The 21,839-nt window shown below is 41.7% G+C and overlaps 1 protein-coding gene across 2 annotated transcripts in view; it reads left to right on the forward strand.

The window, feature by feature from the left end:
* CPLX2 (complexin 2) overlaps window positions 1-17,326 on the forward strand; it is a 162,956-nt gene extending 145,630 nt beyond the window's left edge. For both annotated transcript variants that reach the window (XM_083182055.1, XM_083182054.1), the window contains exon 4: window positions 13,993-17,326. In XM_083182055.1, the coding sequence (XP_083038181.1) occupies window positions 13,993-14,190 (198 nt within the window). In that variant the 3' untranslated portion in view covers window positions 14,191-17,326. The remainder of the gene's footprint in view (window positions 1-13,992) is intronic.
* Window positions 17,327-21,839: the final 4,513 nt, after the last annotated feature.

Here is a 21,839-nt window from a genome sequence, read left to right on the forward strand (position 1 = left end):
GATATTGATGTAGCTGGCGCTGAGGAGGAAGTTGACGAGGAGGATGCTGAGGTGGTTTGCTTAAATGAGGCACCAGGGGGGAAGAAACAGTTGTTGTCCATGGGATGAAAAAGCCCATCGTTATGCCTGGGCAGAGGACCAATAAATCCACGTCTACGGTCTGGAATTTTTTTTATCCGAATCCGGACAACAAATGTATTGCCAAATGTAGCTTATGTAAAGCTCCAATAAGCAGGGGTAAGGATCTTGCCCACCTAGGGACATGCTTTCATATACGTCACCTGAAGACCCTTCATAAATCAGTAGAAACGGCAGCTAGTAGACAAGGGACACCTAAATCCCTTGGGCATCCTGTTGGAGCCAAGCGCCTGAAAAGCACACCACCGGATCGGGGGGAGTCCCGTAGGCCATGTCACCAGCATGACTGACTCCCCTTCTATCTAAGATTCCTCCGGAGGATCCTGCAGCTCTACGCCTACTACTGCCGCTGCTGCTGGGAGTCGGTCATCATCCCAGAGGGGAAGTCGTAAGACCACTACGTCTTTCACTAAGCAATTGACCGTCCAACAGTCGTTTGCCATATGGATGAAATACGACAGCAGTCATCCTATGGCAAAGCGTATAACTGGGGCCTTGACAGCTATGTTGATGTTAGACGTGCATCCGGTGTCCGCCATCAGTGGAGTGGGATTTATACGGTTGATGGGTGTATTGTGTCCCCAGTACCAAATACCATCTAGATTCTACTTCACTAGGCAGGCGATACCCACGATATACAGGGACGTCAGAAAAAGTGTCCGCAGTGCCCTGAAAAATGCAGCTGTACCCACTGTCCACTTAACTACGGACATATGGACAAGTGGATCAGGGGAAAATAAGGACTATATAACTGTGACAGCGCACTGGGTAGATGCATCGCCTTCCACAGCAAAAGCAGCAGCATCTCCTGCACACCAGCTCCATTTCAAGGCAGACTACACTGTGAATCACTGGTTTCAGGAAGAGGCACAATGCCAACAACCTCTTAGAGAAACTGAGGGAAATCATCTCCCATTGGCTTACCACCCCCCCCCCCCCCCCTTAGACTCTCCTGGGTATTTGAGGTGTCAGACAAGAGCCAGTAACATTGTGCAGGCATTACACATGGGCAATTTCCAGCATGTGCCGTGTTTTGCCCACACAATAAATTTGGTGGTGCAGCATTTCATCAGAAGTGACAGGAGCATGCAGGATATGCTTGCGGTGGCCTGCAAAATTTGCGGCCACTTTCGGCATTCTTCCACTGCCTGCCGAAGGCTGGAGCAGCAACAAAAATTCCTCAACTTGCCCTGCCATCAGCTTAAACAAGAGGTAGTGACGCGATGGAACTCCACATTCTTTATGCTGGAAAGGATGGAGGAGCAACAAAAGGCCATTCAAGCCTACACGGCCACCTACGACATAGGCAGGAGCGGGGCTGCATCTGACTCAAGTGTAGTGGAGGCTGATTTCCGTGTTGTGCAAGGTTCTCCAGCCGTTTGAACTAGCGTTGAAGTCAGTTCTGACACTGCCAGCATTAGTCAGGTGATTCCTCTGATCAGGCTGTTGCAGAAGCAGCTGGAGAAAATGAAGGAGGAGTTAAAGCGTTGCGATTTCGCAAAGCATGTCGCTCTTGTGGATGAAGCCCTCCATATGCTTTGCCAGGATACGAGGGTGGTCAGTCTGTTTAAGTCAGAGGAATACATTCTGGCCACCGTGCTCAATCCCCGGTTTAAAGCGTAAAGTTGTGTCTCTGTTTCCGGCGGACACATGTCTACAAAGGTGCAAAGACCTGCAGGTCAGGAGATTGTCATCTGAAGGGGACGTGACATGGCCCCAGCTCCTCCTTCATTTTCTCCCACACCTGTGTCTGCAAGGAAACGGGTAAGAGCCATAAAGACCCTTTCCCACTATAGCTTTTAAACGGTAGACCCTACCTACTACAAGAGCCAGCGGGCCCTTTAATGCCCCGCATGCTGGGACTTGTGGTTCTCCAAGTCCCAGCATGTGGGGGAGGCTTGCTGGGACTCACAGTGTAAGACAATAGTTTATTGTATTTTTTACACCATTTAATCAGCCCGGTGACCTCCGCTCCAGGGTCACCGGGGACAGCATCAGGCTTCAGCCTGGCCAGGTAAGTCCTGGAGGGGGGGGGGGCCTTTATTGGGGGGGTCCCCATTTCCCCAAGACCCCTGGCGAGGCTGACTGGTCGGTAGGGCTGAATGCTTTGGCCAGGGGGACTTGTATAAAAAGTCTCCCCCCGGCTGTGGCATTACCCTGCTAGCTGGTTGGGCCTGGGGCTGGATCTTAAAATACAGGGGACCCCTAGTCATTTTGTGCCCCATATTTTGGGAAGCAGCCACGGCCTTGGAGCCTGGGGCTGGTTTTAAAAAATCAGCGGAGCCCCTATTTGGCGGGTTTCCTGATTTTTTAATACCAGCTCCGGCTCTTTCAGCCTGCTGCTGGTTATTTTTTTTACTATGTTTTTTTTTACTATGTGTTTAAACGGGAACAATGTATACCCCTTTCCCACTGGCAAAATAAAAACGGCACTTAAACGGGTAAAACACTGCTTTTCACCCGTTTAACAAGCACCGGTATTTGTTAAACGGGTAAAGCAACCTGGAGCATTCCCACTGCAGCTCTACCCGTTTAAAAAGGCTAAAAAAAACAGCAATATACCGTTTAAGAGCTGCAGTGGGAAAGGGGTATAAGAGATTAGTGCAGCAACAGCTGATGTATGAAACTTGCTTGTGCTTGGTATAGAATCTCCTGCAGCTTGATGTGTATTCAGGGTAACATAATGATTAGTTTACATAGAGTAGTAATGGAACAAAAATATATGTAAGAAGGATCTGGCATTGATTGTATGTGCTGTATGATCAATACAGCAGCTGTTGCACACAGCCAGAACAATAACAGGAATTATGTTTCGGACAATAAGGGAAGGATGAATATATATGATAATATTTGCTTAATAAGTGAATGGTAGATGAGTGCTCTGTGTCAGTTTGTATATTTCGAATAAGATGTTGATATAACATAATATGAATAAGATATAAAAATAATATTTAGGAAGCAGTGCCGTAACTAGACATTTTGGTGCCATGTGCCAGAAAGGGAATTGGTGCCCCTCCATACCCCTCCCCCATATTTACAACAAGCACAGTGCACAAGTGTTTGTGGGGAAGGGGCATGGTCACATAATAGTACCAAAACACATTACATCACACATTAGGGTCTGTTATTCACATTACACCACACAGTGCCACTTGTAGATACTGCGCTAGGTAGAGCCTCTTTGAGACAGTGCACCACACATTGCACCAGTTAGAGCCTCTTAGTCGGGTAGAGCCTCTTGAACGCACTGTTCCAGGTAAAGCCCCTTGGACACACTGTTCCAGGTAGAGCCCCTTGGACACACTGTTCCAGGTAGAGCCCCTTGGACACACTGTTCCAGGTAGAGCCCCTTGGACACACTCTTCCAGGTAGAGCCCCTTGGACACACTCCTTAAAAGTCATTACAGATTATGCCACACATTGTAATGCCCATTATACATTATGCCACACACCATATTGCCTACTACCCATTATGCCACACACCATAATGCCAATTACACATTGTCACAATTTATGCTATACATAATGCCACCAGTATTCCTGTTTACACACTTAATGCCACCAGTAGTGCCCTTTGAACAATGCCCCCAGTATGGGCACAGGAACACTAACATGAAAACACTAAAAGGTACTTGTGTTTAGGGCTACTAGTTAAAGCAACTTGCACAAATATGCCCAGGTCCTGCCTCCAGATGACATATAAATCATGTTAATACAAAAAACATACAAAGTGCAAGCAGAGAAATAGCATACACATTTTCTCAGAAGCTCTGTCACAGCATGTGACAATTGATATATCTTTGCTTTCAATTATCGCATTGCAGATTTGTGAGAATTTATCAAATCCAACCAGCATCAGAGATGGTTGGTGAAGAAGAAGAGATCATACAATTATGTATGAATATATGAGAACTATCACCTGCTTTCTTACAGAGGTGTTGAATAGTTGTCATAAATAACTATAATGCAATAAGGTTTTATAATATTTCATTTATAAAGCATTATAAATCCAATAATGATTTTAGTCTTTAAGTTTTAGCCAAATTGGTTGAGCAGTTCAAGATGTTCTTTGGAAATATAATTGAAATTAAATATATATGTGCCATATGCATCATATTACTATATGTAGGTCAAAAAAAGAATTACCTAGCATACAATATAATTTACTTACACATAGGGGAACATTCAACTAGCCTTGGTATTTTCAATGGCAAATTTACACCCCCCCTTCCTTCTTGGGAATATTTAATTGCCACTGATGCCAGCAGTCTTTGGGGATTTTTCTTTTTTGGAAGCCTAAGGCAGGCAAAAATAAATACCTGATAACCATCTTATTAGCCCAGTGGTTCCCAAACTGTGAGCCTAGGCTCCCTGGGGTGCCTCGGATCACTTGCAGGGGTGCCTTAGGTTGGTGATCCAGAATCAATTCAAGTTATTTATGGCCAATGAAATAGGCAAAATCAGTGCTTGTGGCTTCCAATTAAGAATATGTGGGTAAACAGAAGTGAATCATGTTTCTCACCACATAACTGGACCTAAGGAAAACATTTAAATCACAACTTTTTAAATATTTTTCCTGAAATTAATAACCAACTTTTGGCTTAGGGGTGCCGTGAAAAATATTCTGATACTTTAGGGTGCCATGATTCAAAAAGTTTGATAACCACTGTATTAGCCCCTTACCCTGGATCATAAGTGTTTTCACCCAAAATAAGAAAATGTTCAGCATAAAAAAGGCGGACGATTGACCTGGACAGAAAAAAAAGTGTCAAATAAACGGTACTCTTTACCTAGAACGGCGCCCGCGATCAGAATCGCGGGCGTCGGGGGTAAAAAATCGCGGTCATCGCGGGCATCGCGGGTAAATCGCGGGTACATCAAAATCGTGTACCCGCGATGACCGCGATTTTCCCATAGGGAACAATGTTAAAAAGCCTAATTGACCGCGATTTTAATGTAAAATGCCTCAATGCCCGCGATTTTCTCATAGGAATCAATGTTAAATGGGCTACAGAGCCCAAATAGACCCAATTAACCCTTAAATGTCACCCCAATTTTTTTACGCCACCCCACGATCCACGCCAACCCGAAGCGTGACGAGCGCAGCGAGCCCGCGAGGGGCGGCGGTACGCGTCCTCCGACCTTTTCATGCCCTACTATCCACGTCGGCGTGGAGTTGAGAATAGAATAGTGTGGCGAGCGCAGCGAGCCACCGAGCCCGAAGCGTGGCGAGCGCAGCGAGCCCCGCGAGGGGACGCGGATACCTTCACAGGTAAACGCGTCCCTTCGCGGGCTTCACAGGTGTCCGCGTCGCCACGGACACCTGTGAAGTCCGCGAGGGGACGCGTATAACTGTGAAGGTCTCCGCGTCCCCTCGCGGGGCTCGCTGCGCTCGCCACGCTTCGGGCTCGGTGGCTCGCTGCGCTCGCCACACTATTCTATTCTCAACTCCACGCCGACGTGGATAGTAGGGCATGAAAAGGTCGGAGGACGCGTACCGCCGCTCTCGCGGGCTCGCTGCGCTCGCCACGCTTCGGGTTGGCGTGGATCGTGGGGTGGCGTCAAAAAATTGGGGTGACATTTAAGGGTTAATTGAGCCTATTTGGGCTTTGTAGCCCATTTAACATTGATTCCTATGGTAAAATCGCGGGCATTGAGGCATTCAATGCAAAATCGCGGTCAATCTGGCTTTTTAACATTGTTCCCTATGGGAAAATCGCGGTGATCGCGGGCATCGCGTCGCGGCCGTTTATGTACTGCCCGCGATCCCGCGATCACCCCGATGGGCGCCGTTCTAGGTAAAGAGTACCAAATAAACTTTGTAAAAAAAAAACTAATTGAATATCCTCCAAAGCGATACTAATAATACATGAAGCCAGACTTCAGCATATCTGGATACTCTGCTCTGTACTATGCTATCTTGGGCATAGTAATACCCAATTCCACCGCAACTCAACTACACTTTGTAGACAAAAGTAATTGGATGCTGACAGCCAATTGGACAATGACATTTTATTAACATTTATTAACATATTATTAACATTTTATTAACATCAGTACATTTTAGGTGCACCATGTGCAGTGAATATTGCAGATAGCCTTCTTAATTTACCATTCCTCCTTGAATACAGTATCAACTATGAGACTGAAGAAAACCTAGAACACATTTGTCACTACAATGTGCCTCAAAGGCTTTCATTCAGGATAAGATCTGGACTATGAGCTACCAGTCCATCTAGGTTGTCAAATTATCTGTATACCAGCCCAGCATCCTAGAAACACGATAGGTGGCATTGTCATCCTGATAGAAACATCTGTTGTTTCCGTAGAACTGTCATAATGTAAGGAGCACAGAGTTATCGAGATCTCTGTACTTCTCAGTTAATGTGGTCATTCAGTACAACTAGTGGGCCCATGCCGAACCAGCTGAAACAGCCCCACAGCATAACGCCACCTCCTCCATGTCTTACTCTAGGTACTATACACTATGGCATTAGACATTCTAATGACATCCGGGGTGAGATTTAATAGGATGAGAGATTCAGAAAGTGAGAGATTTGGTGAGAAATCTCCAGGTTTTTTTAAAGCGGCAATCATTTACACTGCAAAACCAGTTTGATTTTAAAGTGTAAATGATTGCCGCTTTAAAAAAACCTGGAGATTTCTTTACCAAATCTCTCACTTTCTGAATCTCTCATCCTATTAAATCTCACCCCTGATATTAAAAGGGGAAATTTAAAGCACTGGGGTGCATTCTTCTTGGTGATTGGAGATTAATGAACCGCTACTCAATCATAATTTCCTATGAAGTGTTTTTGTCAAAATAGCCTTAGTGGCCATTTGGAACTCATGTGCAATGGTATGCATGGGATGACCCTTTCTTTTTTTCAGCTCGCTGGTTAGCACTCTCCGGTCCCTGGGTTGCAGTTTTAGGGGTTGTCCATGGTGAGGGGCATTCCTGCAATGACCAGTCTTCTTCCACACAAAGTGGGTATAGGGACCATCTTTACATCCGCAATGCTTCGCACACTCATACTCATGATTCCCTTTTCAAGCTTGGTTAGCTTCTTCCGGCAGGCCATTTCTTGAGCAAATGATCTCATCAGAAGCTCTCTACCTGCTTTATGTCCTCACCAACACATGTCTGCTGCAGGAACACACCATTTTTGCTTGTGTGATATGTCCAATAACTTTTTTCTACATAGCGTATAAACATTAGAGGCAGTCATCTGATCTATATTAAGATTCTTCTTTCACGTTATTTGTTTTCTGCTAGTTAAGAAGGGTAGGTTTAAGTCAATGAGCCGTGACTTCCTCTATCTGTTATTATGTCACCATAGAGTGGCAGGAACAAAATCAATGGTCCATGGATCCCTTCTTATGCTTGCCTCATTTAATTCAAGGTCACCTTCAAACAAAGAAAAACAGCAATTTCCCTTTATTTCAATCCAAAGGCAGGTTCTTGTATGTAGAAATGACACAAAGAAGAATATAAGCCAAATAATGTGTGATGAATGTGTATGTATAAGTGCTCACCAGAGGCTGAGGTGGTCCAAAGTAATTCTTAAGTAGCTTAAGTGAAAGAAAAATAATACTGATAATGTGCATGGAAATATGTTGCTGTAGTTGTTGATAAAACTTGCATGAATAAATTATATATGTATCTTGTGTAAAAAAAAAGCTGAAATGAAGAAGAATACATGGTGTAAGGTCTGAGAAGGTTTAGCAAGTGACTATTCGCTATCAGCAGAAGCTGCAAGCATTCACTGTAGTGAGATTGTCTCCAACTACTGTACAAACACTATCATTATTATTATTTTATTTATTTATTAACAGTTTCTTATATAGCGCACACATATTCCGCAGCGCTTTACAGTGTATAGTTGAACATTCACATCAGTCCCTGCCCCAGTGGAGCTTACAATCTATATTCGCTACCACATGTACACACACACACAGACATTCTAGGGTTAATTTTTGTTGGAAGCCAATTGACCTACCTGTATATTTTTGGAATGTGGGAGGAAACCGGAGTACCCGGAGTAAACCCACGCAAACACGGGGAGAATATACAAACTCCGCACAGTTAGGGCCATGGTGGGGATTGAACCCTTGACCTCAGTGCTGTGAGGCAGTAATGCTAACCAATACACCGCCAATGCTGCCCCCCTATTATCTATATAATTTTTTTTATGGCGCCACAAGGGTTCCACAGCACCTGACAATACATAGATGCGCAAAACAAGGAAATAGTGATTTACAGTAAAAATGCAAATTACAGTAGGACATGGTAAATAAAAAAGACAGTTGCAGCAGCGGACACTGACACAATTATACCAGTGGCAGAGATATATTCTAAGAAAAGCACATGAGGAGAGAGGGCCCTGCTCATCTTTGCTTACATTCTATCTCACTATAACTTCACTTAATATATACACAGGGGTAAATGTACTAAGATGGGAGTTCTATTGAAGATGGGATGTTGCAACCATTCAGATTTTTATTTATTTATTACCAGTTATGTATATAGCGCACACATATTCCGTAGTGCTTTACAGAGAATAGTTGAACATTCACATCAGTCCCTGTCCCAGTGGAGCTTATTCTAATTCACTTGGTCCCCGGCGTATTTGCATCGGGGACCGATGTATTAGCACTGTGAATGCACATATTCGCATATGTGCAGAGCTTCTATGCAGGCACCTTCGGCACTCGCATGGGGGGGGGAGGAAGGAGGTGGGCAGAGGGTGTGCACATGGGGATGCCCAGCGTTTCCTGCGCATAAATAAACTGCGTGTGCTCCCAGGAAAATGCTGAGCATCCCAGTGCAAATGCAGGCGGGCATCTGCCTGCCAGGGGGCAGGTGACAGACATCACAGGACATCAGCTCCCCACCCCATTCTCTGACTGGACTTCTCAAGTCTAGGTCAGCCCAGAATGACTTCGATTTGCGAGCAGGGGTAAAATCATTCTGTGTCGTTGAGTCGTCGGCAACCATTGAATGATTTTGCCTTGCGAAAGGATGTTTATGTAAAACATCCATTCGTAAAGCATCAGGGATATGCGGAGCATGGTGGGTACAGGTATTTGCATGCCCGGCTGGCAGCTATAGAAGGCTCACTAAGCAGCAGGTCTTTGCTACTTAAAAGGAGACCAGAATCCCCCTCTATATTCCCTACCACATGTACACACACATTCACTCTGAGGTTAATTTTGTTGGAAGCCACTATACCTACCAGTAAATATTTGTATTGTGGGAGGAAAGCGGAGTACCCAGAGAAAACTCACAAAACACGGGGAGAATATGCAAACTCTGTACAGTTAGGGCCATGGTGCCAATTTATGTATTATCTTCTAGAAGGTGCTAAATAAATCAGAAGCAGAATCTGATTGCTATGGGCAACATCCTATCTTCAATAGAACTCCCATGTTATTATATTTACCCTACAGCAGGGGTGGCCAAACCGGTCCTTGGGATCTACCAACGGTCCACGTTTTCCAGGTTACCTAGCTGGTGCACAGCTGTGGTCATTACTAACTGTCACATTTTAAAACCTGTTGCATTCATTCCTACTAAAGATCCACAGGTGGCCTGGAAAACATGCACCGTTGGTAGATCTTGAGGACCGGTTTGGCCACCCCTGCCCTACAGTGTCCTTTACATGGTCACAAACTCCATAACCTGGTTATAACCTTAAACTGTAAAGTAAGTTGCAGAATATTTAGAAAAGGGACCTTGCAACTTGAAGTCTTCCTTGCACAAACTGCACAACCAACCATAGATTAAGTTGACAGAAATAAATTGGTATTACCGACTTTCTTATACACTGGATTCTGTATGGAATACAGTAATAATATTTAACAGTACAGATGGTCTATAGTTCAGGCTGTTTCAAACATTTAAATAAGTCAGGAAAAGGTTAAACAAACATAATAAAAACAGTACTGCACATTCTAATCTCCCAATTCATGGTAAGGCTCCTGTCTCTTCCCTCTGGCAGCTGCTCTCTGGTCCAGCACAATGTATGAGGGCTCAGATCCACACATACAGTAAATGTGGTAGAATAAGCTGGTACACCAGGCATGTGCTGCTACTCTGCTCTGTTTCATACACTGCATGATGTGGTGGCAGTTCTAATAAACATATTGTATACCAGTGCTACTTTTTGTCATTATTTAAGGCATTTGCCAAGAGGAAGGGGTTTCCGGGCAACCAGAACCCCCCTGTGTTTGCCTATGCAAGCCCATTACTATATACAGTTGATAGATTCAAATGTATTCACATCAGCATCGGTATTGTTACTATGAATACCCTGTCCTGGATAGCACACTGTATATATACAAGTACTGCTCTTCCTTGGGGAGGGGGGGGGGGGGGTGCATTTTGTGTTATTGGAATCTGACTGTAGTATGAAGGCACCAACTGCAAAGACTGCATCAAATGTTCTCTCTTAAATCAGCAGTGTGAGAAATAAATTGCTCTGAACTCCGAGGCAAAGATCAGAATAAGAGCAGCAGAGTGGAACATTAAGATAGATTGTGTCTGTACATCAGGAATAATGGGTCAGCATTGCTATGTAATATGTTTATTACTACGTTTTTACGGCTTAATGCTCCATTTTTATGCTTTATACTATTTACTTGCTGCTTTATTGTTATGTACATTGATCGTGGAAGGGAAGAATTCTCGTGACAACGCTTGCTCTCGTCTCACCCCTCCTTTGTTTGCTTTGTTTATTTCTGCTGAGGCACCTACTTTCCTACCATAATGTTCAGTGTTCTGTAAGGAGATAGCAGGCTGCGTGTGCTCAGTTTGTCCACTTAATAATTTATTAGCTCCAGAGCCTCTTTTTGCCTTTTGCTTTCCACCACATGGTAGTAACTCTTTCATTTCCTCAATACAAAGCCTGACATTACAGGGGCATTATAAATATAGATGACTTTTGTTTGAAAACAGTTTGCACTTTGTAAATCAACTGCTGCATTATTTAATAAGGGAATAATGTTCTGGAATAATGTTTGCAGATTCTTCCATCAATATATCTCAGTGACTATGGGCCAGATGTACTGTATCAAGCTTCAAAAAGTGATAAAGTGGAGAGTAACAACCAGCCAATCAGCTCCTACCTGTCATTTTTCAAACCCAGCCTGTAACATGTCAGGTAGGAACTGATTGGCTGAATGTTTATCACTCTCCATTTTATCACTTTTTGAAGCTTGATACATCTGGCCCTATGTCAAATATATCTCAGTGTCTATGTAGGTTGGTAGCTCAGAGGAAGCTAAGCTGGAGGGTGTGGGGGAAGGGGATAGTGAGGCACAGGTGTGAACTAAATGGTCGGCTAATACACAGTGAGGCCAATTTAGGATCGCTCGTAGTGGACTGGATTCGGCCCCAGCCCCAATGGTCGGGTTGTCGCATGCGCATTTCTGCGCATGTGCAAACCCCGGGACCGGATGTAGATGTTGGATGATAATGTTGCGTAGGTGCTCCCTGAGAGTAAGGAGTGAAACAAGGGTAGGATTCCTAAGGAGGATAAGAAAAGAACTCTGGGAGCAGCTCAAATGGAGTGCCAGAGAGCAAGCTAAGGGAAAGGTTATAGAAGAGCTGCTACCAAAATGCTAATTTGGTCCCTAGTACAGTTGTATTGCCTTTCACGCCTGTGAGTCAAACATGACTTAATATCGCTGTGTGCGCTTTCTACCATAGGGCTGGATTCAGAGTTGTACACAAAGGCATTTGCAACTGGTAATTTGGACACAGCGGCTCTATGAAAATATGATAATGTTGCAACCACTTGGACATGGATTAAAGAGACGCCCACTGCCCGCTTTGCTAATTTCAGCGGCTGAGCACAAAGACTCAGCATCAGTCATAGATCAGTCAGTTATCAAAGTTCTGAGAAGCCATATAGCCAGTGGCGGGCTGGGCTGGGGGGCAGAGTGCCATGGGCCCCCTGGGCCACTATGTCCTACACTAAGGACATATCTAGTGCAGGAGGCAGCTACAGAGGGCGGGGCTGTGGGCGGAATGTAAAAGGGTAGGGGCCATATATATATACTCCAGTTGGTATAATCAACTCCAGGCCTAATCTTTTTTGAGTACTTTAAGGCATTGAGGGCACGTTGAAATTTAGGTTTCAGCCAGTCCCATGCCAAATCTAAACCTCTCTCTGCACATTTTAAATCTGCCCCATCTGCGATGCAACATAGCTTTTGCCAAGGAGCACACTATGGGCCTGATTTAGGTTTGCTCAGTAAGCTGCGTGTCTCTTTTATATATAATGATGAAGTAGAAAGAAACATACTTTCATTTTTTTTGTCTATATCCTTATGACATTCAATGTATGTTGTTTTTGAAGAGGTTTAAGAAAGTTCAATGTTATCTACAAATCTCTTAATATTAGAAATCTCCGTCTATCTCTATCTATCATCTCCCCCTGGCAGCTCATTCCCTTGGCAGATGTTCCATCTAATCACAAGGTGGGCAGAAGGACACCGATCTTTAATATCCTGTCAGGAAGATGAGGGAGATAGTACACAATAAATGGGCTTTCTACAAATACTACCAAATCAGAAAAATACTGAATATTTGTCTTAAAAGAAAGAAACCTGCCGCCCTGTTCTATATTTGGTGTAGGTAGAGATTGCATTTCTTGAAATTGGTTTGATTGATGGTTCTAGGTTCCAATTCCATGCTCCCTGTTCTCTGTTCTGATGTCTATGTAGACGCAGGGCTAAAAAGTATATATCCTTGGACTTTCTATAGATAGAGGATGATGGCAGGTTCTCTTTATCTTGTCATGTGCAGAAATTGTTTTCAACATGTTTTTCTCATGGGAAGAAAGTGGAGATGACATATAAAAGGAATGTAGCAGGGTATGTAACAGTAAACTGCAGCAGTTGGTTATTAAGTATATGTATATTTATCTTTTGGAATATTTCACATCTAGGTGAAACAGCATTTAAATGATTAAATACATGTATAGGACACTTAACAGTGTGCAATCTGTTGCATATGATAGAAAGATAAAAAATCAAAGCAAAAAGAAATCAGAGCGAAACAAATCAAACAGTGAAAAGAGTGGAGAAGCAGAACAGTGGATATGTTTCCCATAGCAACCAATCAGTGTCTACTCACTGTCTATTATATAATTGACTGCATGGCAAAAAGGGTCTTGTGATGTAATGTTTTCCCTCTGGTCATTATCAGGCTATTTAATAATAGCCCATTTTTGTAATGTGAGGTAAATTATCTTATACCGCACAAAACCACATAGGTTTTGCAAAAAGCCACAGATCATGTGTTTCCGTTGCAGTGCTGGCAGTTTTTAAGCAAACTTATCGGGATTTGGTTTCACCTGCCTGGCAGGCTCAACAAAACTACAGATATGTGCCTGTGGTCCGGGGTCATAGGATAGCCCTGGGGAACATAATTACCACAGATAATTGGATACCCTGTATTTAAGGAAGGAAAATTATACGGGTGTGTGTTGTTTGGTCTACAACAACTAGGACGACAAGCATTGGGTCGTCACCACTAGGTCGACATGCAGCAAGGTCAGCTCAGTGTATGGGGGCCTTTAGTTACTATTATTTAGGGAATAAAAGTTTTTTTACACAAATGTGTCTTATGACAGAAATGAGAGAGTTATATAACAAACATTATTATTATAACTAGGGTATACGGTTGTTGGGGTGACACATATAGGGTCGACTTTCATGAGGTCAACCACTGAACGTCGACACTTAAATGTTTCTTTCACATGGCTTTATTGGTAAGGGTAAATGTGCAGTATCCTATAGTAAAAAGACATTTTCAATATCTTAACGTGTTCTCTTTTCTCCTTGTAGTATGGTTTAAAAAAGAAAGAAGAAAAAGAAGCAGAAGAAAAGGCGGCCATGGAGCAGCCCTGTGAAGGCAGCTTGACTCGCCCCAAAAAAGCTATTCCTGCAGGTTGTGGGGATGACGATGATGAAGAAGAAGAAAGCATTTTGGACACCGTACTAAAGTACCTCCCAGGTCCTCTCCAGGACATGTTTAAAAAGTAACCATAGGCGCCCACTCGGACTTCTCTAGCCAAAATTATTAGCTACAAATAATGGGACCATCATTGGAATCCTTGACTACAAGAGATACATAAAAGCACACAAATGGATACCAGAAAAAAGCATAAAACAAACATTAGTATCGCCACATCATTTTCTGTACTGACGACCATAAACATACATGCAAACTTGCACGCACAAAGGACACAAAACCTAATGGCTTCTTTTAATTAACTTTTATTTTTCTTTTTGGACTCTTTGCCTCACATTATGTTACGTGGACCAAGGTTGTCACTGCTGCTCAATATGCTGGGCTTAGCAGTGACAGAACTACAATAACTGAGTTTTTGGAGCTGCAAATCGAGTGCTCAGGACCTTGTAGATGTAACAGCTGGAAGAATAGAAAAGGTTAATGTGTGTTCCCTGTAGATGTTTGGTAAATTAGAGCAAGAGCTCAAACTCTCAACGGCTTAACTATAAATCAATGTTCATATTGTATTACAATACTTAAGAATAAGTATCAATAATTAGCTCCTCTCCCGCAAGGACACAGAGATGCAAAGGGACAGAGTTCATACGTTGATTGACAGTACACATTGTGAATTATGTTACACACTGTGGGACATCTGGTGGCTTGGAATATGTCCTGAGATGCGAGTGGAGGAACCCTGGTGTGTTTCCATCTGCACCATACACTTTATACTGTCCATTTGTGGCTCTTTATACTCGCCTTCTCCATACATTGCTAAAGGACCTGTGTTGCATAGCTTATTTGATTCTGAATTTTGGAAATAGCAACCTATTTCCTAATAAAATTGAGTCAATCTATTTGTTACCGTACAATTAAACCACATACTACGCAGTGCGGAAGCTGGAAACAAACTGCAGGTCACTTAGCAATAGTCATTCTACAAAAGGAAACATGGAAGTCATCCGAGACCTGGAGCGGACTATGACATAGACTTTGACTTGAACACATAGATTTCTCTTCTAGATTTCTATGACTGTAATGCTGTCTGCATGCTTTGGAGAAAACAAGTGTTTGATGCCTTTTTTTTTACTATTGCAAGCACTGTCTGTCTTAGTTCTGTGCCTATCACTGTATTTACTGTTTACATTTGTAACATAAGGAAAAATTTAGAGCTGTGGATCTGATTGTGGATACATGTTTGTACTTTCATAGTATGCCGTTCCCCTCTTTTTCATTTTTCTTTTTCTATTATGAGCAAATTTTTCAAGCCAAAGTGATTTATCTCTTTATAGGTCTACATACTGTATGTATTGTTGTTCTGTGTTAATGTCTACTGTCTATAAGACTTATTAGTCAATTTCTTCCCCTGAGACAAGGTTAATTGCCAAGGACCAAATTACGGACACTGTTAAAAAAAAGTTAAAGGATGAAAAATATTTTTTATACAGTATAGCACAGGGTGACATGTACTGCCTTTACTTCTTGGAAAAGCTCCGCTCACTCACAGTTGTCTTCTGCTAATTGTACATTCCTAATTAATGCTTATTGCCATATCTATGAGGAAGCCTATACCTTAAAGTCACCGACTTTGTACATCCCCCTCTTGTGTGGCTTGTAAATTCACTTCACTCTACACTTTACAATGTTAATGGTTTACAAAGCATATTGTTAGTATATACACCACTATGTGCACTTTGAAATTGATCGTCATAGTGGCTTCCAGTTGGCAAAAAAACAAAAATGGCAAACTAAGATAATCATTACTCATTATATTGGGGTCTTTATAATATAAGTATTTAATTTTTTTTAATGTTGTTTACCTTTCACATTGTATACTTTCGAGAATTATAGGTTTGTATAAACTTGAATAGATTTTAATACACACATATACATCCCAGGTTAGGCAAGGCCACTAATAGGTGCGTAATAAAACATTCCAGATTGTAGTAGTCCCAATGTTTACCTTTAGGCCCGCTGACCACCCCACCCACCACCCCCCCCCCCCCCCCCCCCACACACACACACACACACACCCATTGCAAATATATTTTATAGCATAAACTCAAGATTTTAACCGAATAGCATAAGAACACCGGTTGCATGATCTAAATCCTCCTAGCACATATTTCCATTCCTCAAGTGAATGCTTATCATCACAATAAATTACAATAATAAAGTATTTTCTTCATAAATAGGGTTTGTATATATTTCAATGAGTAAACTTGTATAACTTGAAAAAAAATCAGAAAAATATTGAAAATGCAATGATACCATAAACAGGACACAGGGACCGTTACACTGTACAGGACAAGATTTTAAAACAATATATTGAAGATATTTAAATAATTATATATACATTTAGAAGCAAAATCAAGAGTAACACTTAGAATTTAAAAGCTGGAATGGTTTTTGCTACCATTTACTGTATGTACATGTTATCTGTGCGTGTGTGTGTATATGTGTATGTCAGATGTCTTTGTATGTACGTACGTACATTGAGATGTTCTATGTTACCATTTCTATTTCCTGTGTGTGTGTTTATTGTCCCATCCTATGACTTTTAGTAAAGTGTTTATGTTTCATACATGCATGCTTCTGTTTCACAGTGATAACAAGCTGCTGTGTCACATGATTGGCAACAACCAGCAGTGACCTGTTCTGTAGGAGATAAAGCCATACTGCCATTATTTAATGTCTTGTAAAGTCTGTTTTGTATATGTTTATTCTGTTATGCAACTATATGGAATCCAACCAACTCTCTAAAGGTTCTTTTGGGGACATATATGAAATCTTTGAAACATTTGAGTTGGGAATGCGATATTAATATACTATAAACACAGGAGATATACAATTTTCTTTTATACCCAAGTATTAAAAACATAGTGTGAAAAATTATTAATTCAATTTGCTTCAATTCCCTCCACACACACACACACACACACGCACAATCAAACACACAAATACTATTGTCATGATTTAAGCAATGATTTTTTTAGCTATTAAAACTCCAACTTTGCACTTTAAATATAAAATGCAAACATCTCAAATTCAGTAAGGAAAACTGTTTTTGAACATTTATATACAAATTGCGAGAATGAGAATAAAATTTGTAATATTCATATACGTGATACAAAGTTTTAATGTAAATAAAACATACTCCTGACTACCGGTTTCAAGCAGCATCTAAAATACTTTATAGTTTCGACACAGGTGTGAATGAATGATTATAAATGTTTTGCTTTTTGAACACTAATTTCAAAACAGTGTGGGCGAAATTTAATAGGATGAGAGATTCAGAAAGTGAGAGATTTGGTGAGAAATCTCCAGTTTTTTTAAAGCGGCAATCATTTACACTGCTAAAACAGTTTGATTTTGAAGTGTAAAGGATTGCCGCTTTAAAAAAACTGGAGATTTCTCACCAAATCTCTCAATTTCTGAATCTCTCATCCTATTAAATCTCACCCTTCTAGTCAATAAGACAAACATTTTAGGGCCTTATTCAGACTGGAAGCTATTCAATTACATGCCAGATATCTCAACAGTAGAAAAATCTGCAGTTTTTGTGGATTTCTGGTTGAATTTATATTCAACCTATTCAATTAAAATGGTGATTTTTCAACTGTTGGATCGGCAAATTACAGTGAAACTGCAGCGGCAAAACATTTCCAAAGACCATACAAAAACAGATACAATTAAATAGGAAAGTCTGTTTTTTATTTGGCTAGGCAAAAGAAAAAAGGAATTACTTAAATACCCCCCTGGATTGCAAAGCATTTTTGTTCTCTAATGGACAAAACCATGTTTTACTGCAGGTGGGGCAAATGTAACATGTGCAGAGAGAGTTATATTTGGGCGAGTTATTTTGTTTCTGTGCAGAGCAAATACTGGCTGCTTTATTTTGATACTGCAATTAAGTTTCCGTTTGAACACATCCCACCCAAATCTAACTCTCAGTTTGAACACACCCCACCCAAATCTAACTCTCAGTTTGAACACACCCCACCAGCAATGAAACATGGTTTTGACCATTAGAGATTCATTCTGAATTAGGCCCTGAGTTCCCAGAGAGCTCAGATTTCTTTTTTATGTAGGGATAAGAAAATCAATTCTTCATGGTTCATAAATTATAGAATTTTCTTTTCAGGTATCCTAAATCAACAATTGTAACAAAAAGATAGTTCATGAAATAAAAAAGTACTTTTAAATAAAGGTTTGACCAGTTGATTTTGAAGAGCAAATTCAATGTGAGTGTCAAAAAAATTCACATATAGGGGAAAATTTACTAAAGGAAATTTGTAAAAAATAGGTGTATTTGTATCCAGAAATACACCTATTTTTGACATTTACTATCCGGAAAATACAGCAATTCGTATTCGTATTGATAGCACATCAATACGAATACGAATACGAATTGCCGTATTTTCGGGATAATAAATGTCAAAAATAAGTGTATTTCTGGATACAAATACACCTATTTTTTTACAAATTTCCTTTAGTAAATTTCCCCCGTAATGTTTATGTTCATATAGTTTTTACATGGGCTTTCCTAGGTGAACCAGTAGTTTAAAAAAAATGAATGACTTCATGTAAAAAATAATTCTAGAAATTGAACGATTGACTCATCTGTACTCCAAAGAACAGAACATTTGAACATTTATGATTTGAGTTATCTTAATATGGGGGAGATTTATCAAAGCTTGCTGAGAGTAAATGTGCCAATCAATCAGCTTGTATCACCCCAAACAAATTTTAATTCACAGCTGATTGCTCAATATGCCTCCCTCTGTGATGACATTTTAAAACATCTGCTATATACTATTGGTAAACTGTTATATATACATATATATATATATATATATATATATGCACATACATACATACAGTACATATATATATATATATATATATATATAAATATATATATATATATATATATATGCGTGGCACTCATGATCTTAAAGCAATACAACCACTCAGGGTACCTGAAGATTCAATGTTTCGGTTTATTATATCCTTCATCAGGAATCAATGTGATTCCTGACAAAGGTTATATATAATAAACCCAAACGTTGAAACTTTAGATACCCTGAGTGGTTTTATTGCTTTAAGACCATGAGTGCCACGCATATATAGCTAGCTGAATTTAGGAAATTGCATTTCTGGGTGCCGAGCCAAAATTTGCTATATATATATTTATTTATTAACAGTTTTTTATATAGCGCATACATATTACGCAGCACTTTACAGAGAATATTCGAACATTCACATCAGTCCCTGCCCCAGTGGAGCTTACAATCTATATTCCCTACCACATGTACACGCACACAGACATTCTACGGTTAATTTTGTCGGAAGCCAATTAACCTACCTGTATATTTTTAGATTGTGGGAGGAAACCGGAGTACCCAGAGTAAACCCACGCAAGCACGTATATATGAATATATATATATATATATATATATATATTCTCTTATTTTTAAATAATGAAAACTGCTGAACACTATGCTAATGGATTTAATACTAGAAGAATTATACCAGTGTTTTCTATGTTAATAAAGTTTATGTTGTTCCTCATATTCAAGCTCATGTAGAGTTAAATATAATCCTACAGAGAGTATTTTGCCTATTTTTATACTGCAAATGCATATGATCAATGTAGAGTTCTAAGCAGTTCAAGCCTATCTTCACCTTTCACTGAAGGGGTAAGACTAAGCCGTAACATGATGTTCGTGGGTAGGTAAGTTCAAAGAGAGCATGACAATGGAATTGTGGGCTATTCAGAGTTAGACAGAAGCAGGGCCGGTGCTAGGGTGTTCGGCGCCCTCCTGCAAACTATAAATTTGCGCCCTCCCATACTTTACAAAAAGACAGCAAGTACCGAATGCAGACCCTGAAAAAAATGTCTGTAACTGTAGTGCCACATCATGTGCCCAGTAGCAGCAGTACAATAACTAAACATTTTGATGCCCTGTGCCAGAAAAAGAATTGGGTCCCCCCACACAGCAACATACACACTAAAGACAGGGACAGTGTGTGCCGAAGGCGCGCGTCCAAAATTTTGGTTGTGGCTTTGTGGGGATGGAGCGTGGCCACATAATAGTACCAAATCACCTTTTACACCACACATTAGTGCTACATATGCAAATTGTAGCTCCTTATGCACACTGCGTTAGGTAGAACCTTTTAGACACTGTGCCAGGTATAGCCCCTTAAACACCCTGTACCAGGTTAAACCTCAACACAGCACCAGGATTAAGCACATCGTAATGTCCATAACACATTATGTTGCACTCCCCAATGCCTTTAACATATTATGCCATACACCATAATGCTTATTACACTTTATACCACACAACATAATGCACATTACACATTCTGCCACACACCTTAATGCCTATTAGGCATTATACCACACACTGTAATGCCATTACATATTATACCCCACAACATAATGCCAATTACACATTGTGCTACACACCGAAAAGCCTATTACATATTATGCCACATTAGTTCTGCTTACCTACATGCTCATTGCCAAGGGTTTCTTGCTCAATGCAAGGGATTACTTGCTCCTTGACATTGGTTATATGCTCCTTTCCAGGGGATTCACTGCCATGGAGGGATTATATGCTTGTTGCCACATGGGATTACATGCTTGTTGCCAGGGGGATTTGCATTGCCTGGGGATGTAGGCGCACAGCATGCCAGCACTTCTGGGTAGTGCTAGGCACCCTGATAGAGGTGATGGAGGCCTTCAAATGTCTCTCTCCTTTATGGTGGCAGCCATTTTTGGAGGGGATCTGGGTCTCTGTACGTGGAAAGAGACTCTGAGCCCCTAAGGTGATACTCCCCTCCCCCACCTGTTTATCTCAGCTCTGGAGGCTGTTTCATTTAATTGGCAGTAGTCAGGCGGCTGGGGATTCAGCAAGAGATAGCCAGAGGAGGGAAACGCCTCTCTGACTTGGCAAATATTTGTGTGTGTATGTATGTATGTATATATATATATGTATACATATATATATACAGGGCCGGCGCCACCACTAGGCAGCCTTAGGCATTTGCCTAGGGTGCCGGCCGCTGGAGGGCGGCAGTTTCGAGCTGGTCCCCCAGTGCCGCATCACCCAGCAAGCCGCCCCCTCCCTGGGGAGCATTGTGTTGCTGCGACCCGCATCCCCCGCCAGCACAGACACACCCTCCCACGGCGCCAGACACACCCTCCCACGGCGGACAGCGCTGCATCGCTCGGCAACACCCCCCCTCCTGGAACGTCACAGAGATGGACACCCCACTTCCCCTCCCCTCCCTGGGGAGAGTCCCGGCGGCCAGCACCGCATCGCACGGCAAGCCCCCCGGAACGTCCCAGCGCCATGCGCCGCATCACTGGACCCGGAAGGCAGCCCCCCTGGAGCGGGTAAGTAATTGAGTGTCGGGGCGCCCCCCCCTCCCCGCCTGGGGCGCTCTGGTGCCTAGCACCGGCCCTGTATATATATATATATATATATATACACACATGTTTATATATATATATATATATATATATATATGTGTGTGTATATATATTATATATGCTATTGGATACAAAAACCATTCTAGCAGCCCCTGCTCCCCATAGAAGGGCAGCACATTCAGCGCCTAGAAATATCAACTCCCAGGACCCCGGATGCAGCAGGAAGAATGGGGG

Source organism: Crinia signifera, chromosome 4, assembly GCF_055691185.1.
Source record: "Crinia signifera chromosome 4, ASM5569118v1, whole genome shotgun sequence".
NCBI classification, from domain to species: Eukaryota; Metazoa; Chordata; class Amphibia; order Anura; family Myobatrachidae; genus Crinia; species Crinia signifera.